The 26,186-nt window shown below is 40.9% G+C and overlaps 1 protein-coding gene across 4 annotated transcripts in view; it reads right to left on the bottom strand.

Moving 5' to 3' along the window:
• CSMD3 (CUB and Sushi multiple domains 3) overlaps nucleotides 1-26,186 on the bottom strand; it is a 594,298-nt gene that overhangs the window by 437,324 nt on the left and 130,788 nt on the right. For all 4 annotated transcript variants that reach the window (XM_053395420.1, XM_053395417.1, XM_053395418.1 and 1 more), the window contains exon 3: nucleotides 18,863-18,975. In XM_053395420.1, coding sequence (XP_053251395.1) covers nucleotides 18,863-18,975 — 113 coding nt within the window. The remainder of the gene's footprint in view (nucleotides 1-18,862; nucleotides 18,976-26,186) is intronic.

Below are 26,186 nucleotides of genomic sequence, written 5' to 3'. Positions count from 1 at the left end.
GTGCCCATTGTACACTGCCCTGAAATTCATTTCGATGAAGGGCAGTTGAGAAAGATTTATAAGTACGTTTGTTTAAAGGCCCAAAGGGGCAGGGGATGGTGATTATAAAAGAAGAACAGGTAGGATAATTCATCTCCTTTGCATTTTTATGAAAAGCTACCTAATCCACATTTCTGAAAACAACAGGGAGGAGAAAATACAACTATCCTCAGAAATGTGCACTTCTCTGAATTTTGGGGTGCAGTTTTCCTGCCCCCATGTATACAAAAAAGTGGATCTTAGAGGAAATGTGGATAGAAATATGTGCAAATTTTCATGCTGACTTCTTTTTTTCACTGGGACAAACTGAATTTATGGTTAAGAAAATGAGAAGATGAGAGAAACCAAAACTGAAAGATTTCTCCATTCCTTTTAACATGTATCCATTCACACACACACAACCCATAGGGAAGAGTGCCCGGTAAACAGGGATATATCCCCTTCCCTTGAAATTGTCAGTTTGATTAACTGAGGTGAGTGCCCTGGGATATTGGATTTGTGTCTCTGTGTGTTTTTGTGTCAGAGAGGAAGGAGTATTCTTTTAAAGTAGGTTCAGCCCATCAAAATACACCAGCAGGATTTCACCGCTGACACTTTATTTTGGAGGCAAGGAGACAAAAATAACTGTTGTACTTTCCTTCTGTGATTGCAACATGTGTGGCATCTTTATTTATAGAACTAAAATAATGCCTTATGCTCTGTGCTGAGATGCCAGCTTTGGATTAAATAAGTCTAATCTTCGCCCACGCCAAGTGTTCAGACTCTTCCTAAAGAACTGGAATGCTTAATGGCTGATTTCTATGTTATATCTTTACAGAGGTAGATCTGCCTCGCGAATGAGGCTGTGCCACATTTGGGATTTGTTTATAAAATTTTGCATTGCTTTTCTGTTGAAAATATTCCAAGTGTCGCATAAATTCTGAAAACAAAACAAAACGAAATGAAATGAAATGAAAAGGATGACTTAAGGATGCAAAGACTTTAGTTGTTTTTGAAGGATTTAAAATGTTTACTGAAATCATAAAGAGGGAGGCATGGGAGGAATCACCCAAAAATGACGGTGAGTATTAAAACAAAACAAATGCAAATAGACAAAATGCAAAATGGACCCTGCTTTCAGCGACAGAAACTAATAGAATCCCAAAAGTGAAGAACAATTATACAAGAATGTATTATGATAGGATGTTCCTGTTAAAAATATTCACCCATTGTAGTCATTTAATATTACTTGTTAAAACTATGTCTGCTGTGGATTTTAATGACTAACAATTCTGCAGTTTTAATAATACAGCCCTCTACATCTCTCTTCTGTGTGGTGAAATTTAAGTAATTTGCTCTTATCCCTCCCCCCAACTGCTCATACATCAACTGCTGAGATAGGCCAAGGGTAGTCAAGGAATGTAGATAGATAATAAGCAAGCAGGTTGACAGATAGGGACTAAGCAAACGTTTATGGAGGCAATTACCTACCTGTGATATTTAATTTGTTGCAGCGGGCAAAAAGAGGTTTTCCGCACTGGATCTATACATTAAATTTACTCTTGAAAGGTAAAAGAATAAGTATAATTGTCTAACTATTCAGTTACAACCTTAAAGCTCATTTAAAAAAATAAATAAATAAAATACACAAGTGCCTTTAGGTGACATAGAGGGCAATCCCATGGCGAGATCTGGGATGAGCAACTCGTGATGCAATAGATCTCCAGCTCAGCCGGGTGATTTCCAGCTCAGCCGGGATCACCCAGGCTTCAGTCCCCAACCCTGGCTCAACTGAAGATATGCCAGTGTAATTTTCTCATCTCAGTTCATCTGAGGTTCAGCTGGCTGAAGCTGGCCCAAATGCAAAATGGGGGCATTCCATGGGTGCGGCAGGACATTTCCAGAGAAGTGGGGGCTTAGGCTGGATCCTAAACCCATTCAGCTCTGTCATGTGAAACGGCAACCTTGTGCAGAACACTATTTAAAAGCCTTGTTTTCCCTCTGCCAAGTTTAGACAGCTGCTCCAATGCCAAATGGGGTTCAGATCCTGTTGCTTTACACTAGCATAGGTTTGCTCCCATAATTCCTGTGTAGCACAATCTCTGCATGTCCATAGGAAATAGATATACTGTATATATTCTACTAGTACTGCTAACAGTTATTTAACATAAAAGATCCCTATAAAATGCATATTTTACTGGAGAATGCATTGAAAATAATTGAGAAGTGTATCTTTTACATAAGAAGTGCAGACCTAATTCAAACAACAGGACAGAATTGCAACATGGCAGAATGGAATGAACCTATGATTGAATGCTAGCAAGAACAAAATGGGATAGAATTAGCTGCTCACCCCATTTTAATTCCCCTTGTATATTGTGAGCTGAATTAAGACTTGGGGGAATAGCCAAATTTCAAACTCATGTTTAGATTTCTACTTTCATTGCTATCTGTAATCGCAACATAAGGAGAATTACAGCAAGGGCTCAGTCCTATTCATGCTTACTTTACATCAAACCCTAAAGAATATGATTGGTCTTGTGAATAAATTTAGATAGGACTGGGCTGTATAAGTGTGTTTGTGTGTGTATATATAGAGAGAGAGGGGGGAGCGGAAATATTAGTAATTGTAGTCACTATGGATCTCTCTTGTTCATTGTCAAAACATTGATTTATGAAGTGATCTAACAGAGTACGAACATTTGCTTTCAATTTCCAACAAATATTTCCTTCCGAGGAAGACGAACTAGAGGCATTTTAGAATAATGACATTAGATGGCAAAGAAATGTCAAAGAAATGAAATCTTCTGTAGTGTTAATGGAAAGAGTGAAGAAAGTATTCTTCTAAAATATCAATAACCATGTTTATAGCTACATAACAAATGTGAACAGTGATGATAGTGTAATAAATCCTTTCAAGGCCAGCTATTCTTCAACTGAAGTATTAAATACAAAGAACTGAATTGACTGAACAAGTGATAAATTTATTCAATCTCAAAAGGAGAAAAATGCAACTATGGAAACATTTCAAAAGATAAATAAAAGATAAAAAAAAACCTCAGCATCCGGTGGGAAGAATATTGAGATTGCCTTTAAAATGGGCTGCATTAGATACAGGAATCAAATTTTGACAAAATCATTTGAATTATTAGTCTTATCTAAACGGACTGAGCAGGATTGTTGTGGTTATATATGCTTTCAGTCTGGTTCAGTAAGTCCAATCCCAGCTACAGCAAGATAGGTTCTTTCAGTATTGAGCAACCACCCTGACTGGGCTCATCCTCACCACTGCCACTCATGTTTGTGACCTATCCCTGCAAGCTCAGTCCTTACCATCACTCAGAGGAATATAGGGCAAAGCAAGAGGAGACTCTTGCTATTTCATGCTAGCAAGAATAGCTATAAGGCTAGGGGAATCCCGGGGAGAGCACTGGGTCCCCTTGTTGGTGTGTGCAGACCCCACACACCACTCCTGAATGAGACAGTTCCAAGGAAGTACACTGAATTGGGAAATGGCCTTCAGGATTTGAATCAGGAGCCTAGCCTGCTGAGTTACCATGGAATGTGCATGTACTCATTACATGCCAGTACTTCCACCTACCAAACCAAACTGACTTTAACCATTATCACATACAAACATGGTATCCAGCTCATGCTGATATCAATGGTGACCATCTCTAAGGAAGCTTACAGGTGCCAGGAAAGATGTGACTATCTTGTTGTTTCACTTCAGGTATGTGTCTTTACTGAACCAAAAAGTGTGTCAACTAACTCACCCTTGCACTTGCCATTGGGCTATAATTTTCCTAATCGATCCTGGAATATTCATGGAGCTAGTATAGCTGTCTCCTGTACCCATGCGAACATTATTTCCCTATTTGCATGTTATCAGTTTGTCCTCTGTCACTGCACAAGTCTCTGGATGCTCTCAGCCTGTCTTAAATTTTCTTAGGATCTTAAACTAATGCACTGCCACAATATTCTGTGGACATATTTGCTGTGATGCATTGAACTGGCATCTGGTTTTTGTTTTGGCTGAGTGCTTGAACATCATCTGGGGGGCAGAGTCAGCATGGGAGTGAGTCTCAAAAGCTTTAATGACCCTAAACACATATCTAACACAAATCCAATTATCCAGTCGTCCAACACACATCCAATTATCCAATGCACTTTTAGAAGACATAAATACATAACAGGGTTCTCTCTGCCTTCTCCCATCATCCTGATTATAACCAATAATCTTTTATGTGCTAGATGCTAACAGATCCTAGATGCTAACAGATGCCATTGTTTACTGAAATGTTTCTCACTGGATATAGTCATCTATTATACTGCTTTGGATGCAAATACTGAACGGCAAATATCTTCAATGTGCAAAAAAAATAAAATCTCACAGTTGGAATATAACGTTTGAGGATTTCCAAGCACATTTATATATATACACACGAACTGTTTTTTGTAAATTCTATTTGTTTGTTCTAAGTAAAGATCCCTGTAATGAATGCAAACATCAGACTTAACAAAATCTTTGCATTCTGGGTTTTCATAGCCTAAAGATATGAAATCCAGTCCTCATTAGCGTTTAACAAATGCAGGGCACACTTAACTGAATTGACATAGAATTAGTGCTAAGAAATTGTAAAGACTAGTCATGGCAAATAACTTGTTCAGTAACTTCTTTTTTTTAATGGATTGAGACAATCCATTTGTGACCATGGTGAAATGAAAACCTATCTCTATGTTGATAGATATTGTTTGCATGTGTTTAAACACCTGTCGTGAATGTGGGCTAGAACATGATCATTTCATTTACTGCATTAAAACCAATTAATGTGAATTCAACATTTGACTAGCCTAACAAGAAGAGAACAATGTCTGGCAGAAGATCTTTCCACACATATTGGCAGACACTGAGATTTATATCAATACGCTTTCATGCTGCTGCAATAGTGGGACTTAATTTTACCAACACAGTGATTTTTCTTAAAAGCACTGAGGTAGCAAATCTCAGTACCACCCACTTTTTCCTTTTTATTTCATTATTTCCAATCATTTTGATATAATTCTCCGCCTTCTTTGTTGAACATCATTTAAATGACATCCTTGAGTACAATGATAACCTACATGTTACAGTTTCCTGCAGAAAACTGTACTCAAAGAAAGTATAACTCTCATTTACATTGTACTAAAAAGGGGGGGGGGGAGGAAACCTCTACAACAGAGAAAGGCTAATACTAACACATTAATAAAATGTGGGTGGAGAACCAAATTTCCCATCCAGGATCAGGGATGCCTCCAGATTTGTAAGAGCCCTTAACATATTGCTCCGGTAATTTCTTCCTACATTAGTGCATTGCCTCCCTTAGTGACTTTACCTAGAATTTATGCTGGCATTCCTCTCACTGGTGGTCACAAGCCATCATCATTTTAGTTTCCCACAGTATGAGGCCTCAGATGATGATCATATTATTATATCAGTTTAGTTTGTTTATATGGATTGTGTTTAATGGAAGCATGCCTGAGAGAAAACATTTAAGAGACACTCTGAATCATAAAGGAAAACAATAAATTACATCTATACTTGTTGTGGCACAGATCTTAAACTCTAGTATAAAATGTAATTTATGTCATCCCTGACGTTACATAAATTGATATATTGGTTTCAGGAAGCAATTTAAACATCACCAAAATATTTCAGTTACCTGCCAGGTGAAGCAATGTATTGCTGAGCAATTTCACTCTTTTCCTAAGCTGAGGCAATACTACTAGCTATATTCAATTCAATACCCTACTCCTAAGTTTAATTCTAGCAGAATTTAGATAAGGAGCATGTGTTTGGACTGATATGGTTAATATTTACCCCTCTCCTCAAATCACAAATATTTCTACTGATGTAAATAGGAACTTTGCATTTGAAATCAGGGCAGACTATGGCCTCACCTACGGTTGATTTGGGATTTTTGGAATGGTACCCAAACTACTGATATGTATTACAAAAAAGGGGATTTTGTAATACCTACTGGTTATCATTTTGGGAACATGATGAGATGGCTTCTTATGCATGAAGCATGTTATATTATATCTGGGGACAGCAACAGAATCCGTGGCTTAGGGTTGCCGACTCCTATGTTCACTGTAATTTGTGTCCAAACAAATGCAAAGCATGATTTCTGTGGGAAATTCTTGACAGTGGGAAATTCTTGACAGTCCAAAGACAACATTCCATCATGGGCAACCTACTGGTGGGCACATGAGAGAGGAGGGTGGGACCAGAGCAGAAATATGGACTCTGGAGAACATGCAAATGCAATGGACTGGGGCCCTCCCATTCACACAAGGCCTGGCAAATAAAGACACTTTATATTGCCTGTGAATTGCAGGATCTGGCATTATATATTCCAGTTTCTTTCTGTTTCTGAGCTTAGCACACACGGTAGCAGATCACTAGGATAGGCTGTAGGATCCAGCTGTGAAAAACTAGTTTCATATTCTTGAGTTTGGGGGTATTTTTATTTGTTTAGTCTGCTTGGTTTAACCTCTAGGTCTTTTGGTGCACATATACTAAATCACCACGTGTGATGGATACAAATGCATATTTGAAGAGATGTTTACCTGGTATGCATCATTCAGGGATAGTACAACTGGCTCCATCAAACATGTACATGTCTTTAACAGGGAAGTCATGTTGAAGTGGTTTTCAGATCAATCCTAATCCGAACCTGAGACTGGGGAGGTGCAAAGCCATGGCTCTCCCATTGCATTCCAAACCCTGTCAGTTTATTCCTGCCAGAGTGGAAGGGGAGGCAGATTTTAGTTTTTGTCAAAGCAGTTTCAGGTTGGCATAAGCTGAGGGGCCTAAGGATCAGGTCCCAGTTGATGAAATGCCTCATTTTAAAGTCTGTTGTTGGTAGGAAAACCTGTTGGCAGCTTCCCACTAGCTGGGCATAGCTTGGGACCATCCCCACCAGCAATGCTGCTCTCCATCGGCAGAGACTAGCAAACAGATATATATGCACCATTGTAACATCATCCATGGGATGTGGGTGGCACTGTAGGTTAAACCACAGAGCCTAGGACTTGCCGATCAGAAGGTTGGCGGTTCGAATCCCCGCGACGGGGTGAGCTCCCGTTGCTTGGTCCCTGCACCTGCCAACCTAGCAGTTCAAAAGCATGTCATAGTGCAAGTAGATAAATAGGTACCGCTCCAGCGGGAAGGTAAACAGCGTTTCCGTGCACTGCTCTGGTTCGCCAGAAGCGGTTTAGTTATGCTGGCCACATGACCTGGAAGCTGTACGCCGGCTCCCTCGGCCAATAAAGCGAGATGAGCGCCGCAACCCCAGAGTCGGCCACGACTGGACCTAATGGTCAGGGGTCCCTTTACCTACCTTTAACATCATCCAGCCATTGATATGGCAGGGAGTGGATTTAGGATTGCGTCATTACCATTTCTCTTGCAAACTTTGTCTTTGGATGAAATAATTCCCATGAAGGAACATCGCCATATTAGTAGGAACAGCTTAAAAGTGCAGTCATCATCAGAAATGTGTGCTTTTGTCCCAGAGAAGACGAAGTCTTTACAAGTGTTCTAGTCTGAATTCATCCCCCAAAACACAGGAAAAATATCAGAAAGCCTTGACTATGAAAAGGCTACAGGATGTACTTTTTTGGTAAACAACCATAAAAAGATACATTGACTGATTTTATAAGCATCTACCTGAAAGAGAGATGTGAATTTTTTGATAACATTGTAGGTATTATCCTGCTTCCAGAAAAATGTAGTAAATGTTTTCTCCTTTAAAAGTGGGGCTGTTTTCACACATCTATTTCTGTAGCATCTGTACTGTAATTGCTTAAGTATAACTTTCGCTAAATCATAAAAGGTGGAAAATATATCCTGTGTCCTTATGTCTCATTATATTGTCAACAAATATTATCTTCCTATATACATAAAAACGCAAGGCTGTCATTGTGCAGCCCCCACTGGAGGATCTGTTTTGCCTCATCACAATCTGGGATTTGCAAAAAGTCAGGGTGGGGGAGGGAAGCAAAAGGAAAGAAGATTTTCACACAAACACTTGCATATGTATAAAGAGTTTTTGCCTGTGGTCAGTGTGATGTGTGAACCACTCTCTAGTGATATGTTAGACAAAGGCAATCGAGGAAAAGAAAGCACTGTAATTCTCATGTGAACAGTGTAGGAATTTGGGTTTTACTCAAGCTACAGGGGCCGATTCAAAAGTTGACAATCCCCAGTCCATACATTCGCACCTTTAAATATTCTTGTGATAGTGTGAACAGTAACTTTTTAGAAGATCATTTATTTTAGACTGTTTGTGTTCAGTGACCAGAGTTTTATCCAAGGCTGTGTGCACGACGTTCAGCTTTCACAATGGGACTCCTCCTTCTCCTCCCCCTCTTTACCCCCTGCCCTCAATTGGCTCCAAAAGGTTCCCTAACATTCTGGAGCAGATTTTGAGGGTGCGTGGGTAGGGCACTGCTAGGGAGGGAAGAGGATGGGCAAGTACAAGTGTGCAAGCAGAACAACAATGCTGGCTGCCACCCACTATTTGCCATGGTCTAAGATATGGTTTTCTCACTCACCATGTGCTAAAGAGGAACAAAGGAAAACTGGTCTGGCTGGGAAGATAAGAACGTAAGAAGAACCCTGCTGGACCAGGTCAAAGGCCTATTTCTGTACAATATTCTGTGCCTACAGTGACAAATCAGATGCCTATAGGAGGTTCACAAGCAAGACCAGAGTGTGACAGCAGTCTCCCCAGAATAGTGACTCTCAGCAACTGAGATACAGAGGCATGTTACCTCCATTAGTGGATATTGAACAGAGCCAACAAAGCAAGTTGCCACTGGTAGCTTTTTCCTCCATGAATTTGTCTAACCCTCCTTCAAACCCATCCAACAGCTTACTGAGAATTCTGGTCTGTTGGAATCAAAGAAAGATTAGTGCTAACAGTTTGTAGGCAGGATACAAGAGACGTGTGATCTTGGGCAGATGACACTGATGACTGTTCTTTGGAATCATTCATGCCGCAGATGATATTTTAGATGTTGTTGGTCTACAACCTCCCATGGATGTTGGCCATATTGGAGGGCTAGAGACTTGCCACCCCTGCTTCACTTTGTCAGTCATATTCAGTTTATTCTGCATTGGTTGTTTGCCAGTGATCCTTTTGCTACTTCATTAATGTGGCTCAATCCAATTTTATCTACACCAGAAGGAACTCCTCAAAACCAAGGAGAGGGTTGTGTTGTCTGGCATGGTTAAAAATGACCACACAGTAGGGTTGCTGCTTTAATGAATCAATTAACCATGTAGTTTGCATTCCCAGTACCAGCAGGATATAATATCTATTAGGCCAAGTGTTCCAAAACAGAAAATGAAAACTTTAAGAGAGAAAAGAACTCTGACATGATATATAAACTTATTTTCCCCATTTTCCTCACCTCTGATTCCCTGTGTAATGTTACAAACTGACTAGATCTATCATGTTGTCACTTATGAGCTAATGGCTTGGGAAAATATTATGCCTCAAGCCATGAAATAAACTCTTTGATTTGCTTCAGAATTCTGTCTAATGGCCTTGCCCTCTCAGGGTCATGCGTTATTTGCACATTTGGTTTTGGCAATGCAGGATATAGCACTCTGAACTTAGTGTCGCTGGCTAATGAGAAGATAGCTAACAGATTCGCCATCAATCATGTAAAAGAAGTAATATCTGATACTAAAGGTTATGGATGGGTACCCAAACTTGTCTAATTAGCTAAAACACAATTTAATTTGGAAGGCAATACACTTTATTTTGTCCTTTTCTGAGGTTCCCAATGTGGAGAAGGTAAATAGCCTCCAATAACTTCCACATGCAATTTCCCTCAGAAGTGTCAGAGATAGGTGTCTGGAAGTAGAGTAGCCCCCTTAAGATCCACCCCAGTGTCCCATTGAGCACAAAGGCATGAAAGAACATTCTAAGCTCATTCTGCTGAACATGCTTTGAAGCCCCCCACCCCTTGATTGGAAGTGTCTTATTAAGTTTGCTGATTTCAAAATTATGTGCGAATTCAGCTAACTGTGCTGGTCCAGGAGGGAGGTTACCGTGGGGGTGAGGTCCAGGACCTGAGTCGAGGGTCAGCAGACAGTCCTCCACGGGCGAAGCAGGGTCCACAGCGAGGAGCCGGGCAAGGACAGGAACTCTGGGGGAACCGGACTGGGTGCTGGCCGAAACAGCTCTTGAACAACGTTGCTCCTGCAACCTGGGACCGGGCTGACTGGCCTTTATCTTCTCTGAGGCCAGGGGCGGTCCCGGCCCCCAGGAGACCCGCCTCTTCTGGCCTTAAGGCGAGCACTCCTCCTGGGAGAAACCAGTTCCCTCCGCCTCTCTGCCCTGAGCCTCTGCAGTTCAGGAGAGGCTGAAGGGTTACTGGACCCAGGGGGAGACTCACCTGTAGGCACTGAGTCCTCAACCACCTCCGGAGCCAGAGTGGATTCACCTGGTGCCTGCTCCTGAGGATCCGGCACAGGTGTAGGCGCTTCAGAATCAAGACCCTGCCCCAGTTCAGCCGGCCCTGGAGGCGGGGACTCCTGTGCAGGCTGGGATTCCTCCGGTTCAGCCTCTGAATCGGATTCCCAGGCCATCACACTAACTATGCTTAGAAAGCGCATTCTCCAATTGAATGAGAGTGCGTGTTGCGGTGTGGGCCACCAGGTCAGCCCTGTGTTGCCGGGCAGGTTTATGGCCACTGCCTGGGGCATTTGATTGGATGACCGGGTTGCTGGGGCAAGTCGCATGTTGCAAGTTGGGGGTGGGACCATTAGGCTTTAAATACGGGGATCTTTGGTTTCCCTTTCTCTTTTGCAGAGTGCATCGGATCACCCACCCGCCCGCCCTGTTTTCCGGTTGACCTTGCTTTGCCTGTCATGGGGTCATCTGCCTTGGTGCAGGGGCCTAGTAGGAATTTTGCCATTTGGCTGATTGGCTGGTGCCATTTGGTTTTTGCCTACTACCTAGCAATTCACCACAACTTGTAAGGTTGCGGTTAGGCATTGGTTATAAATTGCTGGTGGTGGAGGGGTCAGGATAGGCTGTGCCTGCCCCTCCAATTGCGATGAAGGGAATTCCGTTAAAGGAATCCTGGGGCTTGCCATGATTTCGTCCAATCCCTAAAATGGGACCAGGGCCGGCAAACCTTGGGGAGCTGGTTGGGTGAGTGCTGTGGTCTGACGCTCAACTGATTCCCAACTTTGACTTTCCCTTCTACTGGCTTCCGATCGGACCTTGGAATGTCAGTTCTGTCCCTGGCGGGGGGACAGATAGTCATAACCAATGTCTAAACAACCACTCACTGATTTTGTATTTTAATAAAGTTGTGGCCAAAATAGTGCCCAAAAACCAAAACTAAAATTCTGTGTGATGTGTGAAATTATTTGAGGGGTGGTCTGGGGACCTACACACACAACTCCAGCTCAGTGGTCAAAAGTCAGGAACCAGTGCACAGGGGTAAGTGCACAAGAGCTTCTGTGCAAGTCTCAGTTTCCTTTCCCAGTTCAAGCCCTCATGTTAGGTATCATTCATCAAGAAACAAGAAAAGGGTGCAGATCACTTTAAGGACGTATTCTAAGAGTTATGGGTGTGGTTTTCCAGGCTAATTAGGCACAGCTGGTGATGTCTATAAAGAGAGAAGAAGTTGCAGTTTGCAACTGCCTGCAGAAAGAAAATACCCACATGCTTTGTGTTTGTAGTTTGTATAGCTGTAATAAAACTCTTGTTTGAGTATTTTACACCAGTCTCGTGGTTCTGTCGTCTGCCACCAGGGAAAATTCACCTCCAATATTTCACAACATGATTGAATAGTGGTAGTATAGTTGCTGTTGGCATCCATCTGTTTCGAGAATGTGCCTCTGTGGAAGTGTGCCATACTGGTGGAAAATCTCAGCGCCTGCTGTGGCTGAAGACACCAGTCACTGATAACTGCTGCTAACAAAACAAGGGGTGAGGAAATCTGGAGATTATGCTTTGTCTCTCCCCCTTGTGGATGCCCATGTACTCATCCTGGGAAAGGGAGAGCATTCACCTGTTAGTTGTAGTTCCCTTTTCCCAAGGATGGGGAAACTGTGGTCCTTCAGATGTTGCTGGACTACAACTTCCATCAGCCCCACCCATCGTAATGGTCAGGGATTATGGGAATTGTAGTCCAACCAGATGCTGGAGGGGCACAAGTTCTTCATTTCTGCTTAATGCAGTTATAGATCACTTATAGATTGAAATATGTTGGCTTGTCTCTTTATACCCACAATTGGGCACAAATCACAATTAAAGACTTATGCATGGTGATGTTAGAAATCTTGAAAAGCAACATCTGCTGCTAAGTCTTATGTTTTTGATATTACAATATTAGTCATGGCTGCATGTGGGATAGCAACACAGTCTGGATTTGCCATAGACACATTATTCAAAAGGCACAGTGAGTATAAAACATTAAACAATTATGTTTAATGTTCAGCACATTCGTACCATGGTCTCTTGAGTAAGCACTAATGAAATTGGCAACACCATGAGAAGTATCAGAAAAGAACACTCTATACTGAGCAACTGCAGGGAGAAAAAGAAAATACACCAAAGACCAAAGATTGGCTCAGTGCCAAGACTAAACAGAATTTACATGTACAGCAAAACATAGGGCATTTTGCCCACAGCGTTTGTTCTCTGTCTCCATTTGTCCCAGAACATGGCCCAATTTGCACATAAGGCTAAGCCAATCCTTAGCTAAGCATGAACACACAAGAATGTGGGGACAGTAAAAATCACAGCAACTTTGCTCCTGGACATCCTTTTGAAACATTACTCAGCACTAAGCCATGGTTTAGTGTTATGTGCAAACCTGGGCCATAACAGAGTACAAGATGAAGGCTGCTCTGGATTATATAGTCAGCAGATATGCCAGAACACCTATCTTAGAATGAGATGTGAGCTTTGCAATCTTGGGGGGGGGGGCGAAAGATTTATACGATCTGAAGAGAAACCAGCTTTGCAATCTTGAAACACCTATCTTAAAATGGGATATGAGCTTTGCCAACCTTGAAATTCTTCACTTCCGCTTCTCTTAAATCAGGGGCAGAAGTTGAAATAGTAGTGAAGTCACACAAGGAAAAGAGAAGGGACAGGGTCCCACCACATCATGATGCTGGATACCTGATAAGCCATTTCTGTCAGCTGATCTTGGGAGACAGAATGAAAGAAGAGGCAATTCCCCACCCCCCAAGCTCTCGGATTGGCTCAGGAAATTCTCCCAAGTCTAAAATTATGGATCAGTCCAAGGAAAGCTGTGGAGAGCTCCCCATCTTTATTACTCTGTGTGTTTTCAAATATTCTGACCCACCATTCCTTCACTGATCAGATCAGATCAGATCAGGCTTATTTCTTCGGTTCTAGTCATGAGACCATTACATAACAAGGTTTAGCAATATAAAAGTAAGACAAGGTAGCAGAATGGAAGTTAACTAGGACACAAATAAATTGCAGCATGAACAAATGTAGATGCTGGGTTTTCCAAGAAAATTGCATTCCTTAACTGATAGATTAAGGCCATATATTGCCCTGTTTGCTCCCTTTGAAAACTATTTTAAATGAGAATTTTTGTTTCCATGTTTTATTTCTAAAAAGTAAAGCTACTTTCATAATGGGGGCAGGGGAGAGAAAACATTGGGAAATAAGATCAATAGTAGTTGGACAACTTCAGCCGCTACATGCACAGTGAGGATCTCAGATAAGCAGCTTAGCTGAATTAATTTTTTGGCTGCAGTGTGTCATATGAGGTATGTGGGATTTTTGTGGCCAGATGCCAAAATTACAGATGAATGGTGTTTCCTTCAAGACATGCCAATCAGGTAGGGAACCATGAATGGGAACTTTGCCTACAGCTGCTTCATAACAGCACCATTGATGCTTTCAGCCCCCATTAGTAATCTTAGCCCTCTGAAGTTGATCCTTTTTCATCTAGTTTCATCTCATTTGCTGTTCCCATTCTCCTTATGTTGCCAAAGCTAAAGAATTATTTCCCTGAAGAAGCACTGAGGAATTATTTTGATTACATGACTGGTCTGTTAGCAATCTGCTAAAGCACAGACCTGGTACCAAACCTGGTATTGATTTTCTGAGGCACAACAACAGCAACAAAAAGTTTCCCATTGGGTGCAGAAAATTGGCTTTGGCATTGCAGATTTAGTTTCTTTTGAGTGACAGGGTGGACTTCATTTTCAATTTCTTTCTCTCTCTGTGTGTAGATAGATAGATAGATAGATAGATAGATAGATAGATAGATAGATGATAGGTACAGGGTCGGATTTAGGTTTGATGAGGCCCTAAGCTACTGAAGGTAATGGGTCCCTTTATATTTCCAGCTGTCCTTTGTCAACAACAAATTGTCTCTGCTTTTTGTGTTGAATATATGCTATATGGTAATTTATGGACCTAATAGGTATCTAAAGCCATTTGCACATGCAGAATGTAGACACCCTATATATAGAAATGAGCAAACCAGTAATATTTTAGGGAGCAGGCTTGTAGGCGGGGTCCATTACTTACATCATAGGAGCCTACAAAACACTGTTGCTCTTTGTAGGTTTTATTTTATTTGTTTTTTATCTTATATTTTGGAAATGTACATCTAGTTTCTTTTTTCCTTTAAATTTTTTGGGGCCCCCAACAGAGTGGGGCCCCAAGCTATAGCTTGTTTAGCTTATACGCAAATTCGGCACTGGATAGATGATAGATAGATAGATAGATAGATAGATAGATAGATAGATAGATGATAGATAGATGATACATGATACATGATACATGCAAGCATACATTTACAATATGCAGATTGCAAAAGGAATGATAAAAAATGGCAGCAAGCTTAGGTAAAGTCCCAAAGCCAATCAGTACAAACTACTCCACAGTGGAGCACACCTTTTCTGAGGAGACAAAGGATCTAAATTACTGTTTCCTATCCTCCATTCCATCCTCTAATTCAGAAAACTAAATGCCATAAGAAGATAGGAAGCTGTCTCAATCCGTTGGTCCATCTGAGCAACCCTTTAATTATTGAGCAACCCTTTAATTGTTATTATTTTCTAATTTTTGCCTGGGCATAAGGTCATCAGGTGCAAAGAAATGGTAAAATTATTGTGTCTAACCACCATGGACAAGCTACGTGTTCCATTCTCTTATTAATTGAAGAGTTGTCTTATACTATTGCTTTATTGCCATTTTAATGTTCTCTTATATCTCCCTCTGTGAATGCCAGTTGGCCATTGAAGAGTGGACTTAAAACACTATAAATGATATTCATAAATAAATTCTGAACATGTGTATGGTGTGATCCCACTCTCTCATCTGGGCATGAATTGGAAATGATCCCACTCTTTCATCTGTACACATCCATTGTAATTTGTGAAGCAGATTCGTTCTTGAATATTTACTAGGAACTACCTGCATTAGGTAACCACAATATATGAGTGCTCATTTTGTCCCACAAGGACTTTACTCAAAAAAATTAATTCACATTGCTACATTGCTCATGCATACATAGTCAAGCACAACTAGCTACTCTTCTAAGACTTGCCTTTTCTATTCTTGTTAGAATTCTGAACTTTAATAGGCAGTCAAAACATAGTTCAGTGACTCTATTTGTTCAGATATTTAGTACCAACTTACAAAAATCTAGCTGGGAAATGTATCCTGGTACATTTTAATTATATGAATAATGTTTGATCAACATGCTTCAGTAGTTCATTACAGCAGTTTCAGATCCTTCATAACATTACAGAATCAATGGCATTGCAGATTTCGGAGAGCATTATGGGAAACTTTTTCTGGTATTTTCTTAAGAAATTTCCAACAGATCTTAGACACCCTCTGCCTTCATTCTCCCCACCAAAAGCATATGGATATATGAAGCTGCATTAGATTAAGAACAGCCACTGGTCTACTTAGCAAAGGATTGGTTCTTCTTCACTAGATGACCAGCAACTGAACCTGGCCACATCTGCATGCAAAGCTTGTTCTCTACCCCACTCTGACGACCTCTTACTTCAAATTGTTGTAGCACTATTATGACAAGAAGCTCTGGTTAAAACCCCAAGGAATGGGATATGTGAACCCCCGCCCCCCTTGAGAAAATTTGCTAGTCTTGTTGAACCTCATCAATTCATTTGTGCACACACTGTTTGATACAGAGACATTTGAAATGATCGTTGCATTCTCTGCAGCCTCATAAGCAGCTATGAACTTCCGTCAATGACCTAGAATTCTGACAGGCAGAGAAAGCATCACAAATCCTGCCGGCTCCATTTCAGGGCCTTCTAAGATCAATAAAATAACAAAAAGCCATTTACTACATATCCACTATATCTAAAAAGCACTATAAATAACAAATCAATGAGGTTTCTTCCCATCATTTTTTATTCCTTCTATGGCAATTTTGTGTTATATCTATAAAAAGTGATATAGAGAATATGAGAATTCATATTTTATATGAAAATTGGCTTCATAGATAAGACCAAGGGTCGATCTAGTACAGGCATAGGGGCCCCTTTAATGCCTGAGGGCCACATTACCTTCTGGGTAATCTTCCAGAGGCCATCTATCCATACCCTTGTACAGCCAGCAATCTCTCTCTCTCTCTCTCTCTCTCTCTCTCTCTCTCTCTCTCTCTCTCTCCGCCCCCCCCCCCTCCCCAGCTTCATCCAGGCAAGGCAGAATTGAAGGATATATTCCAGCCAGGAAGATAAACAGTGGTGGTGAGGGGGGTAGGAAGAGGGTATGTGGCTGGGGATGGCATGTTATGTATGGAAATCCCTGAAGGTCATATTTGGAGAGATACAATTGCCTCCTTGGCCAGAAGTTCCCCACCCTGAGGTTTAGCACAACCCTCTGTTCAGGGTGTCCAGCCAAATGCATCTAAGAGGGCATGTAGTTGTTGCCCTGTTGTTTCCTCCCCAGTGTCCTGAGGTATTTTGCCTTTGCACAGTAGGTTCCTCCCTACTGTGTAGCTATTGGTAGACCTATATTCCATAAATTTTGAGTCTTATAGCCATCTAAGCTAGCAACCTTCACTGTGGCACTGAACGCTAGCAAGGTGATGAAGTGACCCTTCAATTAGAACTACCCCTGCAAATTGCTCCTAATTAGAACTGCCAATGACATTTCACCTGAAGAGGAATTCAAAGTGACATTGATGGTGGGATTTCAAGGGAGTTTTAAACGATGGGCGAAATTCTAAGGGGGAGTCTCTCACATCCCTGCTGCAGAACAATTACAGCAAACAAACAGATGGTGTCACTGGAATACCACAGTGTCCTCTGATGAGGTATATAAGTAAATGCGGTTTCTGAAAACAATGTCACATTAAAGCTGTGCTTTATGCCTTATCTCTTGCTTGAAGGAACAAGACCCAAAAACCTACAGCAGGACTGCTCTTTAACTCATTTCCTCTGCTTCTTGACAATGTTGAACAGTTGTTTACAAGTTAAATGGAAATCTATTCAGTACTTGCTACCTGTTTAATTACAATGAAAGAGACTCACTAAGAACAAAGGAGTATCATGCTATCCAAATAGAATGGCAATCACAGAGATTCCTGCTGTGTGTTATAAGCTGCTATTTTGCTCTCCTCCTGAGCAGTAATATCTCTCTTGAACACACATGTGCTGACTAAGCTGCATTGCATATCACTAGACTACTAGGAGCGGAAAAGATGGATCAAAGTGAAATTAATTTCACTCTATTCCAGAACTAATCTAATTTGAAAGAGGCCTGTAAAGAACAGTGGATTATGTCTGACTAAATTCTCTTTCTAGGGATAGGGTGGACAAGCTGCCATGTCTCATAGATGGATATGTGCAGTAATCACCTGTTAGCTTAAAAGAATAAAATGATTTAAGCATGAGAGGCACTTGGCTTTCCAAAGAGCTCCTTTGTTTGTTTGTTTATTACATATATTATCCTGACTCTCTTCCAGGATGGAATTCAAGCAGTATGTCGGACAGTTTCCCATCCCAGCAATGGCCAGATCGTGACCTTTGCTTCAGGAAGAGCATATACCCCAAGAGTCAATGGTTCTTCAGCAAACTAAATTAGGCCAATTAATGTCAATGGTCTGAGTATAATTTAAAGGCAAAGGTAAATTGACCCCTGACCGTTAGGTCCAGTTGCGGATGACTCTGGGGTTGCGGCTCTCATCTCGCTTAACTGGCCAGGGTATCTGGCGTACAGCTTCCGGGTCATGTGGCCAGCATGACTAAGCCACTTCTGGGGAACTAGAGCAGCGCACGGAAATGCTGTTTATCTTCCCGCTGGAGTGGTACCTATTTATCTACTTGCACTTTGACGTGCTTTCGAACTGCTAGGTTGGCAGGAGCTGGGACCGAGCAATGGGAGCTCACCCCGTCGCAGGGATTCGAACTGCTGACCTTATGATTGGCAAGCCCTAGGCTTTGTAGTTTAGACCACAGTGCCACTCGCGTCCCTGAGTATAACTTAGTTAAATACTATCCCCTGTTTCATCAAAGTGTGTGTGTAGGCTTTCAAACTCTCTTCCCTGATTATGAGCTTGTTAGCTGCATGGGGTGCAGTTATCCATATGACTGAGACAGAAAATGTTGTCTTAAATTTGCCCTTACTGTCATTTGCCCTCATTTGCCCAAACAATTGCCCTTGCTTGTCTTCTGTTGAATCCGAGAGACAAAGCACTGCGCTAAAATTGCTAGTTGCTACATCACTTTCCCCCCCTTTTTTACTGAAGGGTATCTGATGCAGTTCTAGCATGTGTATTGATTGTATTATCTTACCTTCATAATATACTTTAAATCCATGGGCACTCACTGCAAAGTCACTGGTCAATCGTAGCGAAAATACAGATTTTGTACTGGTAATAGGTGGAGGGAGGTGAAATCCCGTTAACCTAGGGGGAAAAAACATTTATTAATTTTGCCACAAATAAATAAATAAACCAGATTATTTCATACTTTCTTATCTTGAGCTGTGTATAAAATATTACATTATACAGCTTAGATTTTAAAGAAGGATGTTCTGCTGGGAAGCCATGTAAGCCTATGAATGTTACGTTTGGGAAAGTCAGGTGAGACTTACTAACCAAGATAAATACAATTAAGCAGGAAGAAAATGTAGTTCTTTGTAAATATTTTAAGGAAAGCCTAGAAATTCATACTGGTTGTACAAATACCTCTTCTCTTGTTAGCTGTCCACATGGATGGCTTATGCATGGAGGGTAAGTGGTACCTAGGTGATACCTAAATATGAAAAATACTCTTTTATTTTAAAAGTTTGAAAGCCACGGGATATGTGAAGCAACCATATGTCTGTTTGTAAAGCACTGGGAGTTTTGAAACAGTCTGGGTGCCTCATTCCCAGCCCAAACTGCAGAAGCAGCTAGGAGAGAATAGATGTTTGTGGGGGGGGGGGGAGAGATAAACATTCCCAAACTCTAACCTGTTCATCTTTTTCTCAGTTATGTTTAATGGTGATTCTGCAGTTATCTCTGTTGGGCTTGCAGAGTCTGTTCTGCTGTGTTTGTTTTTTTCTGCATGATAATGATGATGACAATTTGTGTTTTAATGATTGTTATCATTTAGCCTGTTAGCTATCTTGGATGTTTTAAATGTAGAACAATGGGGCATGAATATTTTAATAATGAATGCATGGCTAAATAAATTGTCTGCTAAGCTGCCTCTGGATCAGCAAGTCTACTTTTTTTGGGTTCCTGAATAAAGAGAGGCTCATACAGTTGGAAATAATAATAATAATAATAATAATAATAATAATAATAACAACAACAACAACAACAACAACAACAATAACAATAATAATAATAATTCTTTATTTATACCCCGCCCTCCCCGGCCAGAGCCAGGCTCAGGGTGGCTAACACCAGTAAAATCACAATAAAAACATAATATGGGGGGGGGGAACAATTTAAAATACGGGTTAAAATACAATTTAAAATGCAGCCTCATTTTAATAGTAGCCCATAGTTCATAAGGGGAGGGAAACATAAGGGTCAGACTGAGTCCAAACCAAAGGCCAGGCGGAACAGCTCTGTCTTGCAGGCCTTGTGGAAAGATGTCAAGTCTCGCAGGGCCCTAGTCTCTTGTGACAGAGCGTTCCACCAAGTCGGGGCCAGTACTGAAAAGGCCCTGGCCCAGTTTTACATACTGGGGTACATCAGAATTAACAATGAAAGGGGTAAAGCCTTGCCTTCACTATGCTACCTCTCCCACCAGGAGGCATGTGCTATAATGCCCAAATGACGTAATTTAAATACGGAGATGAGCATATGTTAGAATTGATGGGCTACAACCCTCATCACCCCCGACCGTGATGGCAGGAGCTGATAATAGAATCATAGAATTGTAGAGTCGGAAGAGGATCAACTAGTCCAACCCCCTGCACTGCAGGAATCTCAGCTAAAGCATCCATGACATATGACCATCCAACCTCTGCTTAAAAACCTCCAAGGAAGGAGAACCCACCACCGCTCCAGGGAGATTGTTGCACTGTCAAACACCACTTACTGTCAGAAAGTTTTCCCTGATGTTTAGTTGGAATCTCCTTTCTAAACAACATATTGGGAGCAACATCTGCATTGCCACAGTTTCCCCATTACTGCCCCAAATATAAACTATGCATGCTAAGCTAGAAATATTCCATTCTTTCCATATATATATATATCTGTTTTGACTTTCATTGTTAAATCACAGAAGTTACTTGAAAGTATTAAAAAGGAACTACAACAATACACAATTGTGGCACTTTAATCTTGAATATACCTAGAAGATTTATGTATAATCCTCTACCCCTCTCCAATACCTTGCTGCCCTGCCTAATAAAATCTGAAGGGGAAGAAAGGGAAGAGAGAGCACAAAGAAAGCTATTTTGCACTCTCACAGTTATATGAGCAAGTGACTTGTACCATAAAATTGTTCCAAATGATTTATTTAACGAGTTAAATACAATAAAAGTCAGGCATTTCCATCTGCTTCGTGCTTTAACCAATACCCCTGTGCTATTTTAATTTTAGCCTTGACTGAAGAAATGGCTCATATGGAGAGAGGGTTATTCTCTGAACTGGCTGCTGTTGCATCCTGCATGTAATGTAATGCCAGAAAAAAACAAAGGTCCCTGTAATAAGCAGCAAAACAACATTAACATGACAAGATTCATTGTATCCTAAAGCTAGAAATGTGAAAAAGCAACACCCTATCTTGAACATTTCTCCTTCAGGCCCAGAATATCATTGGAATTTTTTTATTATTCAAAGCCATTCTACAATTTGTCTAGGAGACAGTTCATATATTATATAAAAGCGTGGTGGGGATTGTGGATGATTTGCGGTTGTCTTCATTACCAACCTCTTCAGACAGCCAAAATGAGATGTGAGTTCCCAAAACACAATCTATAGTTCACAAATCACACATGTGGACTAATCTGGATTATCATCTCTTGGTTTAGTAAGTCAAACTATGAATGAGCCTTATGGGGGTGTATGCAAACCATTTGTGGTGACGTCAAACAAACTAAGACCTCTTCAGTTACCTATAGTTTCCTAAGATATGCTTGTCTGCCTGTAGCAAATAGACGACTCTTGCAAGTGCTACACCACACAGTGCAGAAGTAGCATGGGAAGAAGCTCAAGTTGCTAATGCTTCTTTTCTGGCTTTTTTGGCCAAATTTACAACAGCCATGATGCTACTCCTCTTCCAATGTTAATACTTTTGCAGCATGGACAATGGCCGGTGTTGATTCCAAATGTAGTCCTAAACTTCTGGATGGCACCACATTGGGGAAAGCTGATGGTAGATTTCTGGACAGCACATCAGACTGGAGCAGGGATTGGGAACCTCTGGTCATTGTACCATATATAATGGCAAGTGTAAGGCAGGTAGATACATAGCAGCCAATGAATCCGCAACTGAGAGCCCTCCAACTGTGCATTAGCATGGGAGAGTTGAAGCCCGCCAAAATATACTTTATCGTCAACATATAAGCACTTAGGGATGTTGCTAAGTGAAAAGCGAGGCTCAAATTCATCAGTGTTATGATCAATGCTCATATGCAGTGATTCTTCCATGCTTTTAAATTTTCCATTTTTTTTTTAATGCACTGGTGTGGAGAAAATTCTCCCGCATTATTGCTGCATAGTTTAAAATAGACTTTTCTCCATAAGAATGAAGTCTCGTAATCATTGGTTCATCTACATATTAAGTAAATGAGTCAAGTGACACAATTCTGGATTGTACTTTCAGGGTACAGGTATGTGTAGTGGGGGTTTTCAAATACATCCTTTTGTGTTAAAAACAGGCACACCTGCAGAAAGGGACTTAGTGTTTCCATCTCCTTGATTTGCTAGTTTGTTCTGTGCCGGGAGATATTACATGGGGGGTGGGGGCATTTGGAAACATGACCTCCCTGTCTGTTGTTTGAAGTGGTACACTCTAGAATTCTCAATCCACCACCTTGTTCTGCATAAGAGCAAAACCAATCTCAACCAAGAAATTCAATTTCATTCAGATTTGAAGGCTATAATACTGGGAGTTGTCAACTGCCATACTTAGAGGAAAATATGTGCCCACAGAGTCTCTACCCACTGCCGTTTTGACAGCTCCACAGACATTCTCTCTGCCTATCACCACCTGATGGGCAATTGGAACATTCACTAAGAGTCAGTATGAAAAACTGAATTGGCATGGTGAAAAAAGAGAACTTTCAGCAAGCATAAGCCTTCAGTGATTGTGTGTGTCTTCCATCATATTCCATGATTTCTCCTTTGACAAAAATCTCATCTCTGTCCTGGAAGACTTCCAGTTTTGCCCCTGTTGAGATTTAAAAAGCCAAGCACCAAGAGATAACATAACTGGCACTCCATATGGTCCTCTGATACCATATTGCAAGCCCCTTGCAAACTGCTTTTAAAAAAGAGAGAGAAAAGAAATCCTCATCCATAACAAAAAATATATGTTGGCCTACTTTTTCATGATATATTTCTGTTCCATTTTAAATAAACAACAGTGTGACAGGGTGCCCGTAATCTTTCTGTCTCACTTGCACAGAGCTACTCGTGAAAGTCTGGTGGCACTGGTAGCAAAAGATGCCAGAAGTAATTGCCATGGCAACAAAGGAACCATGTGACACATGCAGCATATCATGGGAGAACTATCTTACATAATGGTTAGCAGATGCTTTGGGAGCCTGCCATAAGCCTTCCTCCTTTGCAGTTGGATTCTTCTGTTCCTCTGCCCTTTCATAAAGATGGTAAACAATAATGTGATCATAAGAACTCAGGGGCTTGCCTCATTAGATCACACAAGAGTTCCATCCAGTCCAGCCTTATGCTTCCAACAGTGACTACTGAGATGCCGCTGCAAGATCACAAACAGGGCATGAAGGCCATCCACTGTTGTTTTTCACCATCTGATGCTCAGACGTTTCATTTACAAAGCATGGCTAACAGCCAATGATAAACATAGCCTTCATAAATTTGTCTCTTCTTTTTTAAAAAAATGGATATTATCACATCATGAGATTCTAAAAAATTACAGAATGAAATCATTCCAGATCATTTGTGTTTTGTTTCAGGGCTGCAAAATGGTTGCTCCTTGTTTAAGAGGCTGTTCTGGCCAGGAGACTTCAACTAATTCTTCTTCTTCTTCTTCTTCTTCTTCTTCTTCTTCTTCTTCTTCTTCTTTGTAAACCATGCTTCATCCAACGATCACAGGGTGGTTCACAACATAAAAAAATACAACATGAGAACACAAAATACATAACAAAACAGCTGTTGAGTGGTTGGATGTGGTTTGGGGAAAATAGCCTGCAGGCCAGATGTTCCCCACCCCCAGGCAAAGCAGTAAGATTTGCAACCGAGCAAAGATTTGAGGCTAAGTATCCTTGGTCAAAGTCTGGCACCAGCCAATATACCTTGCTGGCTCTCAAATATTCCTTGATTGCAGACTCACATTTGTTTTGCTCCTCCTGGAGTACAGCTGGGCTTTACTGATGAATGAATGCTTCCTATATGTTTATAATCACTTTCAAATGTTCTCATCATTCACAAAGTAACATTTAGTAAGCAGCACTTCTAAAAATACTGTTGCACAATCTCCAGAAAAACCTTAGCAGCAATTGGTTTTCCTGGGCATAGCCAATTATAAATGACTAGGCATGAGTCAGGTATTTTTATGTATCCACAATCATTGAAATCAAATAATGAGCTGGCTGAAATTGCTCTTCTACATTTATGCGATCAACTTTTGTCCAGAAAACATATTTTTCATCATGAGGAACTTTCAGCTCTTAATTAAAGCACTGACCCATTTCCTCTAAGGAAGATTGTTGTGAATTGCATGTTTAAGGTCTTGTTTTTTGTTTTTACAAAAAAATCAGCAGAATTTGGTGAAACTTTAGGAAATGCTGCGGCTCTGAGAAATTTTGTCATCAAAACACTTCTGGCTTTCTCTCAAAAAGCATCACCTGACAAGAAATCCCCCAAGTCAGTTTGAACACCACCGACAGCCTAATTTCTGTGGCAACTCTACTTACAATATTCCATCCACTTACTGCCAGAAATTTCAGCAAAGTGATTAAACTTAGACGTTGCAGAATTTCATCCATAGGCTATGATTACAATATGCTTTTCAACCATAGAAACTGTATCTACGTCAGTAGACTTAGGTGCTAAATGCATCCTTCCATAACGTAGGAACTTTAAGTCAATATCCACTGAGACACCTTGAGTTCAATAGGACCCCCCAGTATAGATTATTTTTAAGCTCTAAGAGATGATTCACTGAAAATCAATTGCATGCAACATTATGTGGTCACTTTAACGAAATTAGAGCAGACCAAAGAAGTTGCTAGGACTAGTGGGGAAGGGAGGGAATTGTTTTTCTTGGACTGGTATAATTTTATGTAAAATATGCTATGTTCCCTCCATTCCCTTATCTCTCCCCCCCCCCTTTCTGCTTAATTGGCAGGTCACCTTGGCCTGTAGGCCTCACATTTTCATCAATATTTATTTTCAAAGCTGCACTGAAGTTATGAGGATAAACATTTAATTGCATGTCAAATGAGCATTCTGCTTCCAAACTGGACTCTAAACTCATTAGCCCTTAAGGAAAGATGCACTTTCAATTGCAAGATCAAATTAGAGCAATAGCTTCAAAACTCCTAAGCCAAAATGACGGGAAACAGTCCTGATTTGTCACAGCAAAAGTGCTCCCAGAGAAATTGTTGACATTAGAGTGGAATGATGTACATAAGCTGACAGCCCTTAATGCAGCTGGTAATTGTGGACTCTGAAGTAAAGTACTGTATTTGTAAAATAAAGGCTTGATTACATAGGGTGAAGCCAGATCATTTTAAAGCAGCTTGCTAAACATATAACACTATTCATCTGCTGTAAGAAAAGGAACTTGAACTACTAGTAAAGCATCACATGTTGAATGTCAAATCACAATTTATTATTTTGGTTCTTTGAAACTGAGCACAGTGGGGTAGAGATGGGTTTTGCATTGCAAAATATAGCCCTCTGTAGACATTCAAAATTCAGGTATATTGAACATGTGAAGGTGGGGAAGGGGAAAGCATTATTAAACCCACTGCCCGTACTCTCAACACCCATGCAATGATCCAACCTTCTGCACAGAACACAAGTACATACAAGCTGTGTGCAAGCTGTACGAACAGAGACCGGACTGCCCATAGACAGCAAATGCATCTACAAGTTGTTGTTTTTATAAGGTTCTTTGCTGTTTTTGCAGGTTCTTTCTGCGCAGCTCCAGAGAAGCACTTTGCTGAACTCTTCCTTGCTGTCTAGCACTCTTCAATAGTCTCAATATCAATTTTCTTCTGAATGGGCAATATATCCAGGCTTCTCCTAGCCTCTCCAATAGCCTGTTGCCAGTTCGCCACCTGTCTCAGCTTCAACCTTCTCTCAAAAGTTAGTATTCTCAGACCCTTAACAGCAGTGGCTCAACTGGTGTATTGTGTTCCAGCCAGAATACCCTTCAACCAGTTAGATTTGTGGCATATAATTCTCTCACCTCATCAGACCACTTTTCCTTTGCAATGAGTGATCAAGAATTGATGATGATGATGCTG

The sequence above is a fragment of the Podarcis raffonei genome, chromosome 7 (assembly GCF_027172205.1).
Source record: "Podarcis raffonei isolate rPodRaf1 chromosome 7, rPodRaf1.pri, whole genome shotgun sequence".
Classification (NCBI taxonomy): domain Eukaryota; kingdom Metazoa; phylum Chordata; class Lepidosauria; order Squamata; family Lacertidae; genus Podarcis; species Podarcis raffonei.
Note: the sequence above shows the minus strand (reverse complement) of the source record. Positions and strands in the feature narration are given on the sequence as shown.